The following is a 24,823-nucleotide window of genomic DNA, read 5'->3' as shown; positions in this document are numbered from 1 at the left end:
AAATTTGTATCCTTAAATATTAATAGTGTTAAAAAAACTTGGATTGTATAAAGTTAATCAAAAGATTATTAAAGTAGATAACTGTCATTATTTAGCTAGTGGCCCATGTCTAATCAGTGAGATTAAGTTAGATAAAGAAGAAAAAAATGTAAAAATATTGTGTGTCTGCATGGGTAGATGTGGAATGATCTGCATTGATCTGAGAAGAACAGGAACCAGGGAGCTTTAATTTTGTATGTCTCAGTGTGGTTTAAAGGAGAGTAGAATCTGCTTGGTAGATGTGAATATTATCTCTCTGTTAGGCTGCATAACTTATATTAGCATAGTTTGTCGTTAGTCAACATTATCCAATTCATTTGTCTCGTTTAGATTCCATAAGTATAAAGTAACCAACCCGAGTATAATTGGGCTTCCTACATAATTTTCCTAAAGGGAGAAAATGTTCCGATCTGCCAGTATTAACATTCTTGTTCATTTTACAATTTCTACAAATTTCTCATGTGTAAATTAATATTTGTGTTTATAACATCATTTATTTCTGAATTTAGTCATGTGTGTCTATCTCTCTCAGACCTTAGTCCTCTGGGTTATTTTCACTACGTCGGCTTTCTGGCTTTGCAGAACTGAGAAGGTTAAACCCTCATCAATAATGATGCTACTGAAATAATGCTTCTTGGGAAACAGGGTGTCTTAGTGGAAGGAGTCTGTTTTGGAGCCTCCCGCCTTACCTCTTAGAAAGCACCAAGACAAAGGTATCATCCTGCTGTGTCAGCAGGCAGTTCAGGAATTAAGAAACTAACCTTTATTGAATGCATGTTCTTTGCCAGGATTTGTGGTTAGTCACTTTACATTTGTTATCTCAGTCTCAGGAACAAATATGTGAGGAAGATATAATTATCCACTTTTTATAGTTAAGGAAACAAAGCCCTGCAAAGGTTAAGAAATTAGCTGAAGATTACACAGCTAGCAAGTGGTAGAATCATGGTCTGGGAATGCCTGCTTTCCACCTTTCTTAAATAAGACCAAGCAGTTTATTCTGAGTTTGTTAAATAATCATATTTTAAATTATTTTACAATCTGCAAAGCAATTTATGTTGAAAAAGGCATTTTTGTAGCATAAAAATTTCTTTGGAAACTCTCCATGTGATGACTAATCTAAACCAGTTCTTCAGTATTCCTCGGAATTTTTGTTTCTCTGGCCAACTTTTTTTTTCTTCCTATTCTCTGAAGTTAGTATTTCAGACCTTCTCTGCTTTCCATCAACCTTTTCCACCTTGCCGTACACTCCAGTTCACCCTGAGCGGATGCTCTTAATTTCTGTTTCGTACAGGCACTTCTGACACCCCCTGTGCTCTGAGTCCTAATGTCTTAGGAACCTTATCTCATTGTATTCCAGCTCTCCTTTCTGTCTTTATCCTCTCTCTTGTGCTCTTCTCCTTCTCTTCAGCATTTAAGCATGCATATTTGATGCCAGTTCCCCCTGTGTTCTCTGCTTTTCAGGCTCACAGGCTTGCTTTTAGTTTTTCACGTGCCTGCTTTCCTTCCTTCTTCAGGGCTTTCTTGTTCCTTTTAGGCCTGGACTACTCCTTTCACTCCCCACTAAAACAGATGCTGCAGCTTGCATCTATTTTATTCTCAAATCATATTCTCCCATTTATCAGACATCATTGAAGTAAACATATTATTATTTATTGTAAAAATAGACTAAAAGAAAGATAGCATTTTAATTTGAAGTACTATTGAATTCATGAAATATTGCACCCTAATCAGTTTATAGGCTCATAACATGAACAGAGATTTTCAATAAATAAGGAACTTTTTAACAATTATATGTCATCACTTGCATTTAATCAACTTCTGACATTAATTTGGCTTCTCAAAAATATTAGTGATTTTCTTTGAGTGTGTAGTTGATGGCCATCATTTTTGATGGCAGTTAATTCTAAAACTTAACTTTATTAAAAGAAAGTGTATTTTCTTTTGTTGGCATTCTTTTTCGAAAACCAAAATTTTAGTAAATATAGATAATTTCTCTTTGATCATTATTGTTTTTTCCTAGTTAATTGGTTAAATGTGCTGTTTCCATTTGTAGGTTTTAAATAGCTTTGTAGTATCACAAAATCTCTATTATCGCGTTTCAGAATTTCTCTTTTTGAAGACATATAGCTAACTGACTACTTAGATATTGAGGAACTCTTGTTTCTTCCTACATAAAAAATATGGAAGTAAACTAACCTCACAAAAGCTGTATGGAAAAGATTTCTATATGGAAAAGATTCGTTGAGGTATCACTACCATTTTCTTTACTAAGAGTTTGGAAGGATTGATGACTTGGAGTGCATCTTCTGGTGAAGCATACCATATCACTACATTAGAAAAGACATTCTTCAATTCACTTGGCCGTCTTTGTCGCAGACATGGGGCTAGATATGGCTTCCATCTGCAACTCTTCCTTGACTCCGGTTTCTCCCTCTCTCTCTTTTGTACTGATCCTCAGAATCTTTCACTGACAGAAGCCAGACAAAGAAAGAGAGAACCTTATGATATTTCAGGATTGCAACAGATTCATTACCTCGAGCTCTAACTAGCTTTCAAAAATAGGTGACAGAGATTTTGATCTGGACGAGTTCCTGCATCACCATAGATACCAGTCCTCCACAGTGAAATGATGACATTTTAATTAGGAAGATGGCTTTAACTTGTGAATTATAAGCTTTCCCAGTAAACAAGTGCAGGACTTTCTGGAGGTTCCACGATGGGGGAAGATGATGTACTCACTTGTCTTTAAAAGTCATCAGGAAGAGGGTCTATGTGATCTGTTCTTTCAGAGCTTCGTACTCGGCAATGATCTCCGTCGTGGTAATTGTTGCCAGTGCTGGGAAGTAAATATCTGTAGACCTGGCTTTTCCCTAAGGCAGAAAACCTCCTTGGTCAAGCAAGCCCAGGGTTCTGGTGCTTAGCAGTTAACAGCTAAAAGTACCGTGACACCGTGATCTAGACAGAGTCTTTCTAAGAGATGACATTGTAGAACTGAGGTTCAGTAGATAAATGTCTACATAGCATGCAGTAAGTGATTATATTATGAACATTCTTACTTTTATAGTTAAAAATTCTCAGTTGCTTCTATCATAGAGAGGGTACCAATTTAAATGCATTGTGTTGAAGATCTGTGGAAGTTAAGCATTTCCTAAGCTTGAAAAAACCACTCCCTGGCAAAGCTGAACAATGAAAACATGATTCCTTTTGTAGCTAATTATGGTAGTTCAGCATGCAACACTTTTTTCTGTGATCTCTTTCTTCTCTACTGGCCCAACAAACACCAGTAGTAGACTCGGTGTCAGTTGATTTGTCAAGCTGGATATCTGCTTTAAAAGGTCTAGCTTTTCCTATCTTTAGCTGCTTGCAGGTTTTCCTGGCTTCTCTCATGAATTCTAGAACAGACGTCATCATTTGAATCTATATAAACTCCTGTTGTGTGTGTGGTCCCGAGGTGCTTTTTGGTTTTTAGGGTTTTGGGGTGTTTTTTTGTTTTGTTTTGTTTTGGGTTTTTTTTTGTTTGTTTGTTTTTTGCCATTTACTAAGCATAGAGTTTCAGTAGTTTTTCAAGTCTTGAAGTAGTCTTTTTATTTATGTTTTAAACTGAAGTAAATTGACATACAGTATCCTGTTAGTTTCAGGTGTACGTCACAGTGATTAGATATTTTTAAACGTTATGAAATGATCACTATAAGTCTAGTTAATGTCACCATACAAAGTTATTACAGTGTTATTGATTATTTCCTGTGCTGTGCATTACATCGCCATGCTTAATTGTTTTATAACTGCTAGTTAGTACTTTTTAATTTCCTTCACCTATTTTGCCTGCCCCCTCAATCCTTCCCTCATCTGGTAACCAGCAATTTATTTCCTGCACCTATGAGTCTGTTTCTGTTTTGTTTTTGTTTTTTGTTTTTTTTGTTGTTCAGTTTTTTGTTTTTTTGTTTTTTTAGGTTCCGCATAGAAGTGAAATGACATGGTATTTGTTTTTCTGTGTCTGACATTTCACTAAACTTAATACCTCAGGGTCCATTCATGTTTTCGTAAATGTCATAAATGTCTCAAAAAAGATTTTTTTTTTGGCTTTTTTTAATTTTAATTTTATTTTTTAAGTAAACTCTATGCCCAACTTGGGGCTTGAACTCATGACCCCAAGATCAAGAGTTAGGTGCTCTACTGACTGAGCCAGCCAGGCACCCCAAGATTTAATTCTTTTCTATGGCTATTCCGTAGTATATGTACACTACACTCCCTTTATCTGTTCATCTATCAATGGACACTTAGGTTGCTTCCATATCTTGGTTATTTTAAGTAATGCTGCAGTAAACATAGGAGTACATGTATCTTTTTGATTTAGTGTTCTCATTTTCTTTGGGTAAATACCCAGTAGTGGAATTGCTGGATCATATGGTAGTTCTATTTTTAACTTTTTTAGTTTTCCCGAAGCATTTTTCTTGGCAAAAATAAACAACTTCAGGAGGGGTAGGTGGTAATGGATGAAGGGAATTAAAGGTACAAACTTCCAGGTATAAAGTAAATGTCTTGGGAATGTAATATACAATATGGTGACTATAGTTAATAAGACTATACTGCTGAGAGGATAGACCTTAAAAATGCTTATCACGGGAAAAAATTCTGTAACTATGGTGATGATATTAACTAGACTTTATGGTGATCATTTTGCAATATACACAAATATCAAATCATTATGTTGTATACCTGGAACTAATATAATGATGCATGTCACTTATACTTCAATTTAAAAAGAAACAATTTGGGAGGATGATTATAGTAAGAGCTCTTCAAGTTACACTGAGCTAAATGTTTCATGTATTTCCTTTGCTAAACTCAGTGGATAACTTGCCATTCCCCTCCCCCCCAAATATTTGTCTCTTTGCTCCTATCATTGTTAGCTTTCCTTAGATTTAATAGAGGTCTGGCATGGGTACATTTACATTTAGTTAAATAATTAAGCTTTATGACATGTGTAAATAATAATTTTAAAAATTACTCTTCTATAGTTAATATATTCTTATGTATTGTTACTAATAATAGTAACATTATTAATTTGTACTGGCCTGGTGTTTTAGAACTTAAAAAGATATTTTAAACTGATCCCTGAATGTTTTCCCTGAAGTTTAGTCTTACTTGTTTAGCTATGCTTACTATTTTATCCTTAAATTTAAATGGAAATTAATTTGAACTCCTATTTAAACACTCTAAATCAAGGGTTGGTACTGTGGATTGTTTTCCTATGGCCCAGGTGCTAAGAATTGTTTTTGCATTTTTAAGTGGTTGAAAAAAACAAAGAAGAACATACAATGGAGACCATATGTGTCCTGGAAAGCCTAAAATACTTACTTTTGGGCCCTTTACAGTATGCTGATCCTTGCTTTAAATAATTTTTTTCTTCATGGTTTATGCTTTAATATTTTCCTTCCTTCCTTCTATCCAATACCCCTTTCTCTTTTGTAGCATTTCAGTTATCATGTGGTATTGCTCTGTGTTTTTGTTTTATGCCAAATGTAAAGTAGTACTGTTATTTTTGTTTCTATATTATGTAGTCATGCTGTTTTCTTATTCTTTGATACATTCTCTTGTCATGAACAACCTACAGTAACATTGGTTACTTTGTTTTTAAATTTGATTTTATTGCTATCTTCTAATGTAGATTCACTCTAATTCAGTCTAATTAACTGTCTGCTTTCAGCCATAGGGTCTTTTGGCATTATAGCTTTCCATAGTTTTCCAGTTCACTGAGTGGAATTTCATCTTCATACTGCCCTGTGAATAATTTTTTCAATAACTGACAAAATTTTCATTGTATTTCATACAGAATCTATCACTGTTCTTTTTCTAAAATTTGTATAATTTCTGTTCCTCAGAAACTCAAATTTTTATTTGGGCAACTCTTCTTTAAATGATTTCACTTAATTTAAACAATATAATGCTGGCTTTTTATTATAGTAGTAAATACTTACATTTTTATTTTGTAATTCGGAAGAAAAGACTCAGGTAACTACTTTGGGTCACTCAAGATTAGTTTGCATTTTCTGCAGTTTTATATAATCAAAGTCATAGTATGCTTTCTCATGTCTGATTCTGTTTTTCACCATAATTACTTTGAGATCGATCTATGTTGTATGCTTTTGTGGTTTGGTCCTTTTTTATTGCTGATTAGTATTCCATTTTAGTTGACATACATTTATCGGTTCACTAATTGACAGGCATTTGGGTTATTTCCAGTTCCAGGCTATGTGAATAAGGCTGCCATGGGTCAAGTGCAAGTCTCTGTGTCAGCGTAGGTTTTCATTTCTCTTGGGTAAATATCAAATGCAAAGAATGGTTGAGTTTTTGCAATAGCTATATGTTTACTTTTTAAAGAGACTGGCAGTTTTCCAGAGTGGTTCTATCATTTTACATTCTCACATGAGTAGATTAGAGTTCTTCTAGGTCCTCACCAAATTCAATGTTGGCAGTCTTTTTTAATTTTAGACATTGTAATGGGTGGGGGTAGTTGATTCTCATTGTAGTTTTAATTTGCCTTTCGCCTAATAGCTTATGTGACCAACTTTTCAAATGCTTAATACAAAAGGTCTTTGGTATTTAAAGAGTTTATTTTCTTCTTCTTACTGCTATGTAAGAATTCTTAATATATTCTGTATACAAGTCTTTTGTCACATGTGTGTATTGTAAATATTTTCTCCCGTTCTAAGGCTTGCCTTTTTTCTTTTTGCATTGTCATTGAGGTGTAATTTAACATACCATAGCATTCATGCATTTAAGCATATAGTTTGATGAATTTCAGTAAATTTATACAATTGTGCAACCATCTCACAACACACTTTTTCAGAAAACTGTTCTCACCACGAAACCATTCCCTAGTGCCTGTTTGCAGTCAGCCCCTTCTCCCACTGCCAAACCCAGGCTATCCCTGATCTGCTCTCCATGTCTATAGATTTGACTTTTTCTAAAACTTCTTATAAGTGGAACCATACAACATGTAGTCTTAGACATGTTTCTTTGACTTAGCACAGTGTTTTATTTAGGTTCGTCTTTGTTGTTGCATGCATAAGAGGCCCTCTTATTGCTTAGTAATATTCCATTCTGTGAAAATAGTCAGTGTTAATGTATCTGCAGATTGATGGACACTAGATTAGTTAAAGGTTTTACCTATTAAGAATAATGCTGCTCGGGTGCCTGGTTGGCTCAGTCGGTTAAGTGTCTGACTCTTGATTTCAGCTCAGGTCTTGATCTCAGGATCAAGGATGCGTTCAAGCCACGTATTTAAAAAAGAAAGAAAGAATGATGCTGCCTTTTTTTCCCACTTGGTATCATCTTTTTGAAGAGCAAAATTTTTTAGTTTTGATAGACCAGTTTATCTGTAGTTTTGTTTGCATGTTATGTAAAATTTCTACCCAAAGTTGCAAATCTTTCTTCCTATGTTTTTTGAGAATTCATAAGTTTATCTTTTAAGTTTAATTTTTATGTAAAGTGTAAGATTCATTTTTCCCCATAGAGATATGCAGTTGTTTGAGCACCTTTGTTTAAAAAGATTATTTTTTTTTCTTTCGTTGAATTACTTCATTGTGAATTTGCAGATATTTTGGCACCTTGAGAATATTTAATTCCCTGTCAATCTTTCTCCTGCTGGTTTTAACATCTATTGATGATTTTTGTCTAAATCATTTTACATTTTTCATTGGAGAATGTGAAAGTGATTTCTATTTTTGTTATTCCTCTGTATTTATTAGCTGTGATTCATTTGTAAAGAACTTTCACTCATCAACTAAGGATATCTGGTTACCCTGAACTACAGTTCCTTTTTTAAATGATTAGTAAATATTTAAATTTTGCATTTTTATTATCAATTTACAAAGTAATGTGTTACTATGATAGCTACCTCCAGTGACAACAAATGTGGCATGATTTTGTTCTTTTTTGTTTTTCCTTCTTTTTTTTTTAAAGAACTGTTAGGGACTCATGTATTTTTATATATTGTGGTGCTGGGTGAGACTGTGAGAGCTGTGACACCAAGCCAGACTAACAGTGGCTTAAAAATAGGGATTTGTCTAGATGTGGGTGGTGCTAACATTGTTTCAGCTGTTCAGTAAGGATTCAAGTCTTTCTTCCATTCTGTCATCCCTAGTGTCCTCTTGTTTGTCACATCATGGTCTCCCACCCCTAGATATCATGCCCATGTTTAACATGTGGATATGGGGCAGTGTCAGCTGCCAGCCAAAAGGCAGTACAAATCTTTTTCAGAACTGCCCCAGCAGACCTGTCTTTATGTCTTACTGGCCAGATCTGGGCCGCATGGTCACCCCAGCTGTCAAGAGGACTGTGGAAGCAAGTATCTGGCAGAGAAGCACAGAATTGTCGACCTCGGCTTACGCCGCTCTGTGAGCTGTTGCTGGGGGCAGTGCATATTGCTACCCAGGAGAAAATTAGGTTTTTATATTAGAAACATTATGTTAAGAAAGCAAGAAGGACTGAATTTTGGGGAATAACTAGTAATGCCTACCATAAATATCTTTGATAAAGCACAGAATGACTAGAATTATTACATTCTATTACTTAAAGAAATACACCAAATTTATACATTTAACTTAAAAATGTAATTATATTAAAAGAATAACGTTTGGGGCTTACCACATTATGTCTTGTGATTACTTTCGTTGTCCTATAAAATTCATTTTGTTATTGAACATGTTTTAGTGTCCTTGAAAAATTATCTACAGTTATTCAATGAAGTGAGAATATTATTCTGGGGCCCCTAACTGGCTCAGTTGGTGGAACATGTGACTCATTATCTTGGGGTCACGAGTTCAAGCCCCCATGTTGGGGATAGAGATTACTTAAAAAAAGAAAAGTAAAAAAGAATGTTCCTCTAAACATTGACATTGTTTCAATATGTTTATTTAATGCCAAGCTATGAATTCATATACTCTTCACATTTGTTTTGTAAGGAAATTTGAAAGTTAAAGTAACCTTTTTACTCTATATCCATTATCCTTTGATACTCACTTTTCCATTTTCTGTGTGTCATCACTTCTTCTTCTGCAGAACCTTCCTTCCAGTCCATGTTCACTTTTGTTCTTTTCTTTTTTACTCTCCTTTTTCCTTGTCTTTCTGTAGCTCTTTTATTTTCTGCTTTTCTTCCAAAAGGGCTAGAATAAAGTTGATTTCTGGTTGATAAGATCATATTGTGCTATTAAATGTCCTTCTTAGTTTCTTAATTTCATTTGGGTTATGCACTGTTGACTGTTGATTGTTAACAGGTTCTGAAATAATCATATTAGATTAGCCGAGAAGTACATATCCAGCATTAATGGGCTGCATGTTACTGAATCAGAAAAGCCACTGGTAAGCCCTAAATCACAACCAAGGTAGCTAATATAATTCTTGCTTTTAAATTACGTTATTTAATGTGATTCTCTCTTCCTTTAGGACATATAATCTCCCATGGAGCTCCATTAAGTTTTCAGTGTTTTAGGCATGTTGTAGCTCCAGAGAAAGTGTCCAGTGTGTATATCCCATTAGGGCATCTCGTCAGGAGATTATAAATTGACTTCAGTATTTTGACCTAATATATACTTGTTGTGTATAGGGTGTTGTGAGTTTATTAATGCTATTCTTGATAAATAAAATAGTTGGAATTTTTAATTGCCTAATTATTGTGTGTGATTTAGGTACTGAGCTTTTCCTTGTCTTAAATTTACCTCAAAATCGGCCTGATTTTATTAAATACATCTTCTGCTGAGGGAATGGTTTAAAGAATGATCTGGTTTATGGTAGAGATTGTTAAATCTGTATCCTTTCTCTGCTGTAAAATAAACTCCAGGAAGTGTTTTGTTTTTATTTTTATTCAGCAGTAAGGACTGGCTACGTAGTGAAACATAACCTGTTCTCTCAAGTTTTTTTTTTTTTTTTTTTTAAGATTTTATTTATTTATTTGACAGAGAGAGAGACAGCCAGCAAGAGAGGGAACACAAGCAGGGGGAGTGGGAGAGGAAGAAGCAGGCTCCCAGTGGAGGAGCCTGATGTGGGGCTCGATCCCATAACGCCAGGATCACTCCCCGAGCCGAAGGCAGACGCTTAACGACTGAGCCACCCAGGCGCCGCTGTTCTCTCAAGTTTTGCTTGAACTGACTGCATCTTTCTCACTATGATTTCTGTGCCTTTGAGGGAGCCAAGTTGATCTCTCGCTTTCCCACCCCTTCAGCCCCCTCTCTCTGAATGTGTTTCTGGGGTTCCTTAGTTTTTGTTTTAATTAAGTATGAAATGGCTTACTAAGAGAACTTTGAGGAAATATTGTAGTCCTAAACCTCCTCACTAAGGAAAAGTAAAATTTTGGAATCTCATACTTGTCTTTCTAGTTAAAATCAGTTGGAGAAAAAGCTAAGACTTTACCATAGGACTTAAAGCTTTATGAACTGAGTCACTTGGTGGAATGGTGCATGGACTGTTACAACAGAACAGCATCAGCTGAATTTGTATTCGACATTCGTCCTTCTCTTTTTCATCTCATTGCTTATATGAAAGCTAAAGAAAAAGAATTTACCTGCTGAAGAATTATTTCATTAAGGGAAAGAGTGAACTGTGATTGTCTTTGTGATACAAGGATTATTTGATCCTTTCAGACTTTTAATATATAAAGCCGTCATCCACAGTGGAATCTTGGTCTTCATACATTTATGTCATTTTTGCATTTTATTTCCAGTTAAATCAAATTCTGTTACTCTCTCCATTTCTGATGTCAATTATATGAAAATTTTCAAGTTGTGTTAAACTTTTGACTTAATGCCGTATTTGTGCTCACTAAGGTCATCTCCTGTTAGCTGATAGCTTACTTAGTAAGTACTGAAATACTGCTTGCTACTTCATGGAACAATCTTTACAGCAGTCTGGCTGTATCTCTGTTCATTAGCTCAGTGCCAGCTGTTGCTTTGGTTACAGTGTTGCTGTCTTGGCAAGCTTTTCAGGGATCTTAACTATGCTGCTTTTCTGACTGTATTCTTGTGATATTTTATTTTCCTCCCATATAATGCTTCTTAGGTGTTGGAAAAGAAAGAAAAAATACATTGTATTTATTTGTTTCTAAGGCAGGAGAAGTAATTTTAGTTTAATAAAAAGAAAGTGGTTGTGCTATCTTCTGAAATGCTTTTGAAGAGGTAGAAATTTATCTTGATCTATTTATGAAATTATCCTTTCTTTTACATGGTCTTTCATCTCATTTCATAACACAGTTTATGAGGTTGGGAAATTTTATATAAGATTAAATGATTTCTTGAAGGTCACAGTGACAATTTGTAGAAAAATTATCCTTAAAATTGTCTTATTTAAAAAGAAGACATTGTCTAGAAGACATTGTTACCTTTCCAACAGAAGCTTATCTCTTGCTAGCGTGGTATTTTTCAAATGTTTAGTCTGTATGTTTTGAGAGCTCTTAAAATTTGCCAGAGAGTATTTCTCACCTGCAAAATTGGTATATCTGGAGATCTTCTAAAGTCAAGTGATGACGGGATGACCTGTGGCAGAGTATAGAATACACAGGAAAGGGCCCAAAACCTAAAACTGGCCAGCTGTGGGCCTGCCCTCTTGCTGCCTTGGTTTTCTTAACTGTAAACTGAGGATAGTAATACTTTACCTATGTTGTGATGACAAAATAATATCAGTGAATATGAAGGCTCTTTAAAAGGGAGAAGACAATATGGAGGTTCCTCAAAAAATTAAAAATAGCATTACCATACGACCCAGTAACTCCACTACTGGGTATTTACCCAATATAATTTGAAATGATATATGCACCCCTATGTTTATTGCAACATTATTTGCTATAGCCAAAATATGGAAGCTACCCAAGTGGCCGTGCAGGTCTGCATTCCCGCCAACACATTGTTATCTTTTTGAAGTTAGCCATTCTGACAGGTTTGAGGTGATATCTCGTTGTAGTTGTGATTTGCATTTCTTTGATGATGAGTGATATTGTGCATCTTTCCATGTGTCTGTTGGCCATCTGTATGTCTTCTTTGGAGAAATATCTATTCATGTTTTCTGCCCATTTTTTAATTGGATTGTTTCTTTTTGTCTGTTGAGTTATAAAAGTTCTTTATATATTTTGGATACTAACCCTTTATCAGATATCTTATTTGCAAATACCTTCTCCCATTCACAGTAGACTGCCTTCTAGTTTTGTTGATGGTTTCCTTCACTGTGCAGAAGCTTCTTATTTTGATGTAGTCCCAATAGTTTTTGGTTTTGTTTCCCTTGCCTCAGGAGACCTACCCAGAAAGATGTTGCTGCTACCAATGTCAAAGAAATTGCTGCCTGTGCTCTCTTGAAGGATTTTTATGGTTTTAGGCCTCACATATAAAAATCCATTTTGGGTTTATTTTTGTGTATGGTGTAAGAAAGTGGTTCAGTTTCATTTTCTTCCATGTTGCTATACAGTATTCCAAACACTGTGGAAGAGACAGTTTTTTCCCCATTGGATATTCTTGGCTCCTTTGTCATAGATTAATTGACAGTATAATCATGGGTTTATTTCTTGGCTCTCTGTTCTGTTCCATTGATCTGTGTGCCTGTTTTTCTGCCAATACCGTACTGTTTTGATTTCTAGTGCTTTGTAGTGTATCTTGAAATCTGGGATTGTGATCCTTCTAGTTTTGTTCTCTTTCAGGATTGTTTTGGCTATTTGGGGTCTTTTGTGGTTCCATACAAATTTTAGGATTGTTTGTTGTAGTTCTATGAAAAATGCTGTTGGTATCTTGATAGGGATTGCATTTAATGTGTAGATTGCTTTGGGTAGTATGGACATTTTAACAATATTTGTTCTTCCAATCCATGAGCATGGAGTGTCTTTCCATTTGTTTGTGCATATGCAAGTTTTCCTGTTGCCCTTAATCCTTTGCGTTGATTTCCTAGGGCTGCTATAACAAATGACGACATACCAGGTGACTTAAAGCAACTGAAATTTATTTTCTCATAATTCTGGTGCTTAGAAATCCAAATCAAGGTGTTGGCAGGGCCAGCCTCCCTCTGGAGACTAGGGAAAAATCCTTCCAAGCCTCTTCCGTAGATACTCCTGGCTGCAGTCTGTCCTTGAAGTTCCATGGCTTGTAACTGTATCACCCCAATCTCTGCCTCTGTTGTCACACATTGCCTTTTTCATGGTGTGTGTGTGTCTCTGTGTGTTTTATTCTTTTATAAGGACATCAGTCTTTGGATTTAGAGCCCACCACAATCCAGTGTGACTTCATCTCAGTTTAACTAGTTACATCTACAAAGATCCTTTCTCCAAATAAGGTCACAGTCTGAGGTTTCAGGTGGACATGAATTTGTTGGGGGCAGGGGGCACTAATTTAGATACTGCACTACTAAAACTTAATCTGTTTGTAAAGCATATAAACATTTGGCAGCTCATGCTGCCACAACAGAAACCATAGGCTGGGTAGGTGGCTTAAATAATAGATATTTATTTTCTCACAGCTCTGGATAGTAGAAAATCTAAGATCAGGGTTGGACAGGGTTCAGTTTCTGGCGAGGAGTCTTTTCCTGGCTTGCAGACAGCTGCCTCCTTGCTGTATTCTCACATGGTGCAGAGACAGAGTGTACAAGCTCTCTGGTATCTTCTTTTATAAAGCACTAATGCCATCAAACCAGCGTCCTACCCTCAGGACCTCATCGAACCCTAATTTGCTCCCAAAAACCCCATCTGTAAATAACATCACATTGGGTGTTAGGGCTTCAACTGAATGGTGGGGGGATGGGGGAAGGGGTGGGACGGACACAGATGTTTAGTCTATAACAGCATACAAAACTGAAATATATATTTCACATTAGCCAATATTTTAGGAACCAGTAATTTTTAAAAGCCAATTGTGATTATATGTAAAAACAAGACATAAAACTTGTTTTTATTGTGTTAGGAAAGAAATTACACAAGACTTATGTTTATTTAGTAATATAAACATTCATATATTATTTTATTCAATTTAATATCTTGCCCCCCAAACTGGGAACCGTTATTGAATGGTGTTTTAGGTATTTAAGGTATCTGATTTACATTTTTTGTCATAATTTGTTATCATTTTTATTTCCTGATGTTTACCTTAGACATTTTTATTAAAATATAATTAACAGAAAAGTGCATACATTATAAGAGTACAGCTCAATGTTTTTTACAAAGTGAACAAACATATAACTAAACATTCAGATTTTAAAAAAAGTAAAACCTTTACCAGCATTCCACAGACCTTCCATATGCCCCTTTTGCAGTTCACAAATTCCCCTGGGTTAATTCTTTTATATCTACCAAAAATTTGAGAAGCCACTTCCAAAGGCACCTGAATTTCTAGCAGGTGTTTGTGTAGATCTTTTACTTATCAGTTGTCATCATTAGTGGACTTAGGTTCCATCACATGCTCTCATTCACAGGCTTTTATACATGCTGTTCCTTTGCTTGGAGAGTTTTCCTTTTGCTTTCCCCCTCCTCCTGTAAATTGCTCCATGCCTAGCATGGAGCCCAGTGTGGGGCTTGAACTCATGACGTTGAGGTCAAGACCTGGTGACTGACTGAGGCACCCAGGTGCCCCATCCTCGTGTAAATGTTTCACACCTCCTTACCTCCGTGCCGCCGGACACCTTCATTTCAGATCTTAGCTGAGACTCCTTCAAGGAGCATTTCCTGACCCCTCCATCCATCTTTCCCTCCACAGCTCTGGGTTAATCATCCATTTGATGTGTTTTCACTAAACTGCATTTCTCACATGGTGAGAATACACATTTATCATGGTGTATTCTAATTGCTGCTTTACTTGTCTTTATGTCTCTTCAGACCATTATTTATTGAAAAGTCAGAGTGCAGTATTTGCCTCATTTTTTAATCCCCTGTGTCTTGTTGTTAGTGCATTGATAGTGCATAGTGGATGATGTACATTGAATGATACTAAAATCATTATGTTTCAGTACTGAAAAGGGTACTAGAGTTCATCTAGTCCGGCCTCTTCATTTTATAGTTTAGGGAACTAAAAGCCTGAAATTTATTATTAGTAAGGGCTCGGAAAAAGCCTGTGGTCAAAATCTATAGTATTTGTCTGTGATGAGAGGGGATGATGGAGAAAGGATGTTAATGTTCAGTATCTTCAGGAGGTGTTTTACACTTGAATCATAGCTAGACAAAATGATTTCATTTTTAATTTTTCTAATGTTCCAAGTTCATTCCTGGCTAGAGTATTGTATCATTCCATTTCTGTTCTCTCACTCTCACTAATTCTGATCTTGATTTACCTCCTTTGTGATTTATAGTTTCCAACACCCCTATTTTCATTCTTTATTACTTCAGTTTAGTTTGCTACCCAGACTAGGTTGCTGTGATTATCTATTTCAAAAGTGTTCTCATTTCCCACCAGGAGTGCGCTATTGGCACTTGAGACCCAGCGTGACTAACAGCTAAGTGCTTTATTAGTAGCAGCCTCTGACCCTCCCGTGCCTGCCTCTCTCCCACCTGGTCACCCAGATGATCTGCTTCTGATTGTCCTTTTTCTTTTCCTGTCTTCTCAGGCTCACCAGCTTGAAACTTCAAGATCCTAGGCTCTTCCCTGCCTCTTGTCCATTGTAGTCAGTCATCATCCAGTTCCTTTCCAGTGCTTCAAAATCTCTTGTATCTGTCCTGTTCTTTATATACTCATTGCAACTCTCTAGTTCAAGCTGTGTTTTCAGCTGATTATTTTATTTTCTCAAACAGCTTAGATTGTGATATTTAGAAAAATCATTTTTTATTACTAACAAAGTAAAATAAATTAAAACTTTTACAGAATGCCACTCAACATTGTCAGTGACCAGATTCTTGTTATCAGCTCAACACTATCTTTTATTATGTGTTTTATTATGTGCATAACATTTGTGGCAATATGATCTGTTTATTGCTCCTTAAACGTACTCTGTAGTTTTCCTCTGTCATTTCTTCGTGTATTCTGTTCTTCTTTAAAAGAACAAATGAACAAAACCCAAAAAAAAAAACCAAGAAAAACTATCTTCACATAAATAAATGTTTTTCATCCTTCTAAGTCTGGCAGTCATCTATTCCAGTGGTTCCCAAATGGTTGCCAGGCCAACTGTATCAGAAGCATCTGAAGAGCTTTGAAAAAACTGTACCACATCTCAGTGTGGTTCAACTGAATCACAATTTCTGGAGTTGAGATCTTGTTGGCTACATTTTTATAAAAAAGATCTTGAGATAGCTTTGGGAATCTCCGTTCATCTATCCTCATCATTTTTAAATATATGAAATTGACATACAGAGGAGAGAACTGTGTTACTCAAAATGGTATCTATCGGGTAACTACTCATTTCAATGATAAGTAAAGATGGAGAGATAAGAAGAATTTCTTGGGAACTGGAACAAAGGCTATTCTAGCATTCTGTTAACTTTTAGAATATTAATAAATGATCTGAGAACCAATATTTTATACTACTCATATACTGAGTACTAGGTATTTTATTTTTTAAGATTTTATTTCTTTATTAGAGAGAGAGGGAGAGAGCACAAGTAGGGGGGAGTGGGAGAGTCAGAAGGAGAAGGAGAAGCAAGCTCCTTGCTGAGCAGGGAGCCCAATGGAGGGCTGGATCCCAGGACTCTGAGATCATGAACTGAGCCGAAGGCAGACATTTAACCAACTGAACCACCCAGGCGCTCCACTGAGTACTAGGTATTTTAAATGTGTTATTTAAGGTTATTTAAATGTGTCATACAAAGAATAATATTAGCAAGCCAAGTCATAAAAATTTACTTACTCATTTACTTATTCAACACCTTTCTATCTAGCAACTGTGGTAGATATTATGAATATTGAAGTGAATAAAACAAATTTGGAACCTTCCCTCAGAGATCTCAAAATCTGATGAGGAAGGAAATATTAATACTGTAAATAAAATAAAGCTTGGTGAGTGATAAGGTAATTTGCCGAATGTCACACAGATTATAGCAAAGTTGGGTTTTCATCCCAAGACCGTCTACTTTTAAAAGCCCACATTCTTTCCACATTAGCTATGTTTCCAACAGATCAAGGTAGAGGCAACTAATACTTGAGCTCTTCATTCTGTCTTCAGTGCTAGATCAGTTATAAGGATTTTTTCATTTACCTGTAAGGTTGGCACTGCTATTTTCACTGTAATGCAGATGAGGACACTAAATCTCAGAGTAAATTAAATAATTTGCTAAGGTTTTTACTACTAACCACTAGTTCTTGGCTTCTGACTCCAAAGACTGTGAAATAAGTATAACAAAAGCTTATGATAGAATCAACAAATCCAATAATTGGTTATTTGACAAGATTAAATTGATAAATACTGAAGAAGACTGTTAAGGGTAGGAAAAAAAAAGTTTTTTAAAAGGCACACATTACTAGTATTATGAAAAGAGAAAGTTGACCTAATTATAGATTCAACAGAAACTAAGTTAGTAAGAGGACACTAGGTATAACTTTAAAACAGTACACTTGGAAGTTTAGATACGATTGAGAAACTTCTAGAAGAACAACTTACCAAAAATAACACTAGGAAAATTTAAAAATCTGGTTAGTTGTATTGGCAAAATTAATTATCATTACACAACTTCCCTCAAAGAAACTTCAAGGACAGATAGTTTCACTAGTGAATTTATCCAAACATTTAATCAATCAGCCAGTGTTTTTACAAACTCCATCCAAGAATTGAGAAAGAAGGAACATTTACCTGATTATTTCATGAGGCCAGTATAAACTTGATATCAAAACAAGAATATTATGAGGAAGGATATAAGCTATCTCTCTTGAAAATTCAAAAATACTAAACAAAGTATTAGCAAATATAAGTCAGGACATCTAAAAAGGATAATTCATCATTACCAGGATGGCTTTAGTCTAGAAGTACAATGTAATGTCATCAATGAAGGAAAAAATTTGATCATCTCAGTGTATGCAGAAAAAGCATTTAATACAGTCCAACATCAGTCTGTGATGTCAAAATTCTTAGCAGAGCTGGAATAGAATTTTCTTCATTCAGGGGTATCTCTGAAAATCTCAGTAGTGAAATATTTAAGGTTTTCTACTTGACATTAGGAATGATACAAAGATATTACTCTTACCACTTCTACATAGCAACATACTGAAAATCCTAACCAGGGTAGTAAGAGAAAGCAATAAAATATAGAAGGATTGGAAATGAAGAAATAAAAACTATTCAAAAATAACATGATTATGTATATAGAAAATCCAAAACAATCTCCAGACTCTTATAATTAATAACAGAACTTTGAAAGTTTGGTAAAATTCAATATATAATATATAATAATATATTATATATTATATAATTATATATAAAAATTATATATAAAAATACAATATATATTATTATATATTATATTATATAATATGTTATAATAATATATTGTATAATAATATATATTATATTATTATAATATAATAATAATATATTGTATAATAATAATATATATTATATTATTATATAATAATATAATAATCAATTGTATTTTTAGTATACGAGCAACAAAAAAAACCTTTAAAATTACCACTTAAATATCAAAAAGCACTAAATGTATAGAAATGATTCGAATTAGAGATATGTAATAGCTCTTCACAGGAACTGTAACATTGAAAAATTGAAGAAGACCTGAGTAAATGAAGAGAACTACCATATTCATGGATTGGAGAATCATCTTATAAAGATTTCCATTCTTTCTAATTTTATGTATAGATTTATGTAGTCTCAAAATTACAGGAGCTTTTTCTTTAATGAAAACTGTCAAGCCCATTATAAAATTTATATGGAAGTATCATAAACCAAGAATAGCCTATACCAAATTGAAGAAGAACAGAAATGGAGGACTATCAGACTTACTCTAAAGCTACAAAAATTTATACAGGTGAATTGATGTAATGATAGACAAATGGTACAGAATTGAAGGTCCAGAAACAAACATATAAATGGAAACTTTATTTACTGCAATGGTAGACTTTGAGAGCAAGGAGGTGAAGATTTTAATTTCCTTGTTTGTTTTTTTAAGTAAATTTTGATGGATCAGTTGGGTATTTGTATGGAAAAACACAAATCTTGGTTCCTATCACATACAGAAAGTAATTCCAAGTGGATTATATTTCTAAACGTGAAAGGCAAACCAGTAGGTTTTCTGGAGAATAAATTCATGAATGAAAGACATCTTCATAAATGTGGGATGGGAAAATTTTTAAATAAGATACTAAAGGTGCTGACCATAGGTTGATATAATTGACTGCATTTAAATTAGGAACTTCTTTTCGTTGCAAGACTTCTTAAGTGTGGGAGAACATACTTGCAATACATATAATTATCAAAGTGATTACATCCAAATATGTAAACAACTTTTACAAATATGTAAGAGATGAAAATAACCAGTGAGAAAAATTGGCAAAAAAAAAAAAAATGAATATGCACTTCACAAAAGAAGCTATCCAAGTGGATAATTAACATGCAAGAAGGAATAACTTCTTAGTCATCACGGAAATGTAAATTAAAACCACAGTGATCATTCCAAAGAATAGCTTAAAAAGATGATAATTCTGGATTTTGGTAAGGTTGTGGAACACCCACAACTCATGTATTGCTGCTGGGGTGTTAAATTGGTACAATGACTTTGGAAAATTGACAGAATCTGAAAACACTAAGCATACAAATACTTAATGATTCAGCATTTCTCCTCTTATTAGCAGAAATGCATATTCATATATGTTCACTAAAAGCTGTGCACCAGAATGTTCATGGCAGCATTATTTAAAGTACCGAAATGATGGAAATAACTCAAATGTACACCAATTGGGTGTTAGTTGGGTAGATACACTAAGGTAAATTTCTGCTCAACAGCAGTGAAAACAAGTCAACTACTGCTACATGCAACAACATGGATGAATTTTACAAATAAGATATTGACTAGAAGGAGGCAGACAGAAAATATTAACTTTATGGTTCCATTTATGTAAAATTAAGAAACAGGCAAAACTAATCAATGGTGTTAGAAATTACAGTAGTGATAGTATCTGGAGAGATGCATTTGGGGAAGCCACAATAGATTCAGAGCTGCTGATAGTATTTGGTTTTATAGCCTGGGTGGTAGTTACATAGATAACGTTCACTTCGTGATAATTTTTAACATTGTATTTACATAATTTGCCCACTCCTCTGTACGTTAAAGAATTTTATTTCAAATAATTAATATTTTATAGTTTCCCAACTCACAAATGATATGTTTATATTAAGCTATGAATGTGAGTGACTGGCATTAATTGAAAAGGTGGTCATGTAAATTGGAAAGCTTTAAATTACAAGTAGAATTATTGTAAGTATTATAAATTACAATTATTTCCAATTTGCCATATTAGATGCTTCTTTAAGAATGAGCTAGGGGTGCCTGGGTGGCTTAGTCGGTTAAGCAGCCCACTCTTGATTTCAGCTCTAGTCAGGCTCTGTGCTCTGCACTCAGCTCAGAGTCTGCTTGTCCCTCGCTCTCCCCGCTGTATGCTCTCTCACTCTCTCTCTAAAAATAAATAAATTTTAAATCATTCCCCTCCCTAGTTTAAAAAAAAAAAGGGGAAGGAGCTGTATGTGTTTCTGTATTGAAAAATTTGGGGGAGTTAATAATTTTTGAAATGGGAAATGATGAAGACTGGTCCATGTTAGCCAGATCTTTCAAGTAAAATATGACTTTAAAAGTCTTTCAATTAACATACACATATATCTTACAATGTACATTCAGCTGATAATACTGCAAACCTGCCATATTTTGAAAAGCTATGCTTTTCAGATTCTTTGAGAATAATAAAGGCAATAAATATGATTTTGCAACAAATATCTCTATTCTACTTTTATAAAGTGAATTCTTTGAGGTTGCTCGGGTAATGCCTTTTTTTTGTATTATATAGACATTTATATAGTGATAGAGGAAAATTCTTTGCAGCTGCCTAATTTTCATCTTGATCTCTACTAAAAAGTAAAAAACTTATCGCTCTGGGGAAAAAGGAACAAATGGCACTAACAACAACCAAAGTGTATCGCTATCCCCCGTGTTTCAGTTAACAATTCTATGTGAAATAGCTTATTTTCTCCCATTTTCTTTGATAGGTCACTGATAGAGAATTGACAGTATATACTAGAATTAAATTCTGTTATATCCATGTTAAATTAAGCTTTTTTCATTAAAACATTTGAAATGGTGCCCATTTGCTGCTTTTTCTTGTTTAATTAAAAATCTAAAATGGGTATTGTATTCACTAACTTGTCTGCTTTTTTCTATAAGCTGATTCTGTTTTGCCTCTGGGGGTGTGTGTGTTACTGCACGGTGTTCTATTATTAACATCAGTATGTTTCAGAAGTAACTTTTTGTCTTATTTATCAACTTAACCATTAAGAATTTAAGTTAATGAAATAATTTAACTTTTAAACTAAATACTTCTAATAACAGTCACTGAATCATTAAGTGAAAGCAGACTTTCACCTGTTTGGGCCTGGAAATATATGTTAATGTACTAGATTCTGGCTTGATAATTCATTTGCTTGATGACAGAGTCAATAACTTGTTGATATTACTATGGGCTCAATCTCCTCACAGCGTTTTTACTACCTGCCTCACCGCCTAACTCTCTCTGCTTTAGTCATTCGATTTCAGCCACAATCAGGGCCTTTTTGCTGTTCAATTAGCTGCCAAGCATTTTATTTACCTCAGCACTTTCATTGGTGTCTGTTCAGTTCTGTTTTTCCCCATCTCCTCCTCAGACTCCCTCGCTCATTATAGTCAGGTCTCTGTTTGAAAATCACCTCAGAGATGTATTCTGAGTCTTCTCCGTATTTACCCCATCATTCTCTATTCTTATTCCCTGATTGATTTTTTTTTAATTTTTTTAAAAGATTTTATTTATTTGACAGAGATAGAGACAGCCAGCGAGAGAGGGAACACAAGCAGGGGGAGTGGGAGAGGGAGAAGCAGGCTCATAGCTGAGGAGCCTGATGTGGGGCTCGATCCCAGAACGCTGGGATCACTCCCTGAGCCGAAGGCAGACGCTTAACCGCTGTGCCACCCAGGCGCCCCCCCTGATTGATTTTTTATAGCAGTTATCACTATCTGATACTGTTTTATATATATATATATTTTTAATGTATTTCTCAGTAAACATAAGATCCATGAGGGAAGGGACTTTGTTGGTTTTGCTTACTACTCTATTTCCAGCACCTGGAACCAAGACAGATACACAGTAAGCACTGTATAAATATTTGTGGTTAGAATGAATGAATGAATGAAATATAATGACTAGTGTCACTCTGCATGGTTCAGCCCTCACTTAACTCCGCGGAATTCGTTTATTTATTCTCCAAACAGATGTAGGGTTGTTGTTAATTCCAGCATGGCTCTCTTCATAGGCATTGGTGGTAAATTTTAAATAAGCTCTAATAATATAACCGATTTCTGATCTTCTTATTATCCTTTAATGGAGGAGAAAAAGGGGAAAGGGGAAAATAATATACATAGTATTTAACTGTGTCTTTTATGAAATAAATAATGACTAAAAATAATACTTGCTCCAAATGCACTCTCTTTCTTCTTGTCTGTGATAATTTAAAAAATATGGTAGTAACTGCTCATGTACTACTTAAAGTTGTAGATTCATATTAACTTTGTTTGTTTTCCTATTTATACCTATTCTCCCTGCCATCCTGACCTTTTTAAAGAATCCAACCCAAGTCGGAACAGCTCTCCAGGTTTTCCATAATCTTGGAACTTTGAAGGCTACTATTACCAGCATTGTAGATGGATATTGTGCTACTTTAGAAGAACATATCAACAGTGCATTAGACATCAAAGCTCTGACTCAGCCTTCGCAGTCAGCTGTGAGAGGTATGGCTATGGTTTATATTTAGCTGCTTTATTTATTTATAACCAAGAAGCCCTTTGAATAGTATGTGAAACACTTAAGTTTCAAAGCAGTCTAATGACTCATTTTTTAGTAGACAGAAAATGAGAGAAGAAATTATGTTTCAGAATGTATTTATAACTTTTTTTGTCTAATCAGTGAGTTGAATTGGCCAATTGGTATATTCAGAACTTCTAGAAGAAAAATCTATAAACTGTGGCTCCACTTAGTTCAGAGGAAACAGATGCAAGAAAAAAAAAGGAACATTTTTCTTTCTGAAATCTTTATCCTCACATGTACTTCTTGAGACAGAAAATATTTTTTAAGGAAATGTAATTTCTCCCTTTACATTTTGGGCTTTTCCTTAGAATAATCCCGGTATTCAGGAGCAAAGAAGGCTAACTGTGGACTTAGAAACCGATAAAACCTTTGGGAACATTACAACCATAACAAAATCTAAAAAAACTATGAAAGAAAGGTATGAGAGAGGAGTAGCACTACAATAGCGCTCTGCAACCTTTTTCCTGCCAAGATGTACCTGCTGATGGCATTCGTGTATAAAACACCCTTCAGAGACGAGATAGGAAAGACTGCATGTTATGTGTGCCTCTCATCTAACCAACATATCTCTGCATTTCTCTCCTTGTATTCTCTCTTCTCTCCTATTTATATGAATGAGCTTTGCTTGCTCCTAGCAAAGACCAAGTATCCTGCTCTTGTGTTAGATCCCATGTCCCAAGGACATTGCTTTAGCAGATCCCCTCTGTCTGCCATGTAGTCAGTTTTCCTTCTTTAAGTCTCTTTCCTGTTACATACCTTCTTCTGCTTAAAGACAGATCTGTGTTTGACTACATTTCCTTCTTCAGCTCTGCTCCCCCATTTTATTTCTTCAACTACAGAAAAATTCCCCAAAGTTGTTGTGTATACTTACTGTCTCCACAGTTTTTCTCTTCCCATTTTACTTTAAGATCTTTATTTGTTTATTTTAGAGAGAGAGGACAAGGGAGGGGGGGAGAGGGGCAGAGGGAGAGGGACAAGCAGACTCCGCACTGAGCGCAGAACCTGATGCAGGGCTTGATCCCAGGACCCTGAGATCATGACCTGAGCTGAAACCAAGAGCTGGACACTCAACTGACTGAGCCACCCAGGTGCCCCTCTTCCCATTTTTCTATTGGCAGAGCTGCTCTGTCATCAGAGTTGTCCAAAAAAATAAATAATACATATAGAATTAATAACAGAGTTCTTCATACATGGCTTATACTAAAAAAATATTTACAGTGAGTGGTTATTATTTTTACATTTGGTACATAAACATAGCCTTAAATAACAAAAAATATATGTCATTCATAAATAAGTTGCACTAGATAAAAAGAGATAAAAGAATCTTAGATCTTAAAGGGATTTTTAAAGGTTAGCCCTGGCCTCTGAATAGGTCTGTATTAAGACTGTCCCAGAAGGGGAGCTTTGAAAAGAAATTGCCAAAGGAGATTTCACTCTCAGCTTTTCCCAGCAATTATTCTCAGAAAGTTTGATCTAATGTTTAAATTTCCAGGAGCAGTTTAATCTCATTCCCTCTTGTGTTGTGAAGAAAAGGGAAAAAAATGAAAGCAATTATTCACATGCTGTCAATCCTAATGTACACCCTTTCTGTTGAAGGAAGAAAGAGTTTTAAAGCCTTATTATCATCTGTTGAGGAGTGGATACTGTGATTTAATGTAGAAACTTTAAGCGTCAATTCTTTATTATTTTTTTAAAAGAATAATCACTATTATTTTTAGTTTTTTAAATATGACGTTGGCAATATTCATGTTAATTTGCTGACCTTGTTGATTATATTGAGATTATGGAGT

General features: G+C 34.9%; 1 protein-coding gene across 2 annotated transcripts in view; it reads left to right on the top strand.

Annotated features, from left to right (window-relative positions):
• The window catches only part of COG5 (component of oligomeric golgi complex 5), a 279,919-nt gene that overhangs the window by 130,182 nt on the left and 124,914 nt on the right, over positions 1-24,823 (top strand). For both annotated transcript variants that reach the window (XM_045793457.2, XM_045793458.2), the window contains one exon: positions 22,792-22,957. In XM_045793457.2, the coding sequence (XP_045649413.1) occupies positions 22,792-22,957 (166 nt within the window). The remainder of the gene's footprint in view (positions 1-22,791; positions 22,958-24,823) is intronic.

The sequence above is a fragment of the Ursus americanus genome, chromosome 3 (assembly GCF_024610735.1).
Source record: "Ursus americanus isolate L20-20 chromosome 3, mUrsAme1.1.p, whole genome shotgun sequence".
NCBI lineage: Eukaryota > Metazoa > Chordata > Mammalia > Carnivora > Ursidae > Ursus > Ursus americanus.
This window is presented reverse-complemented; position numbering and strand designations above follow the sequence as displayed.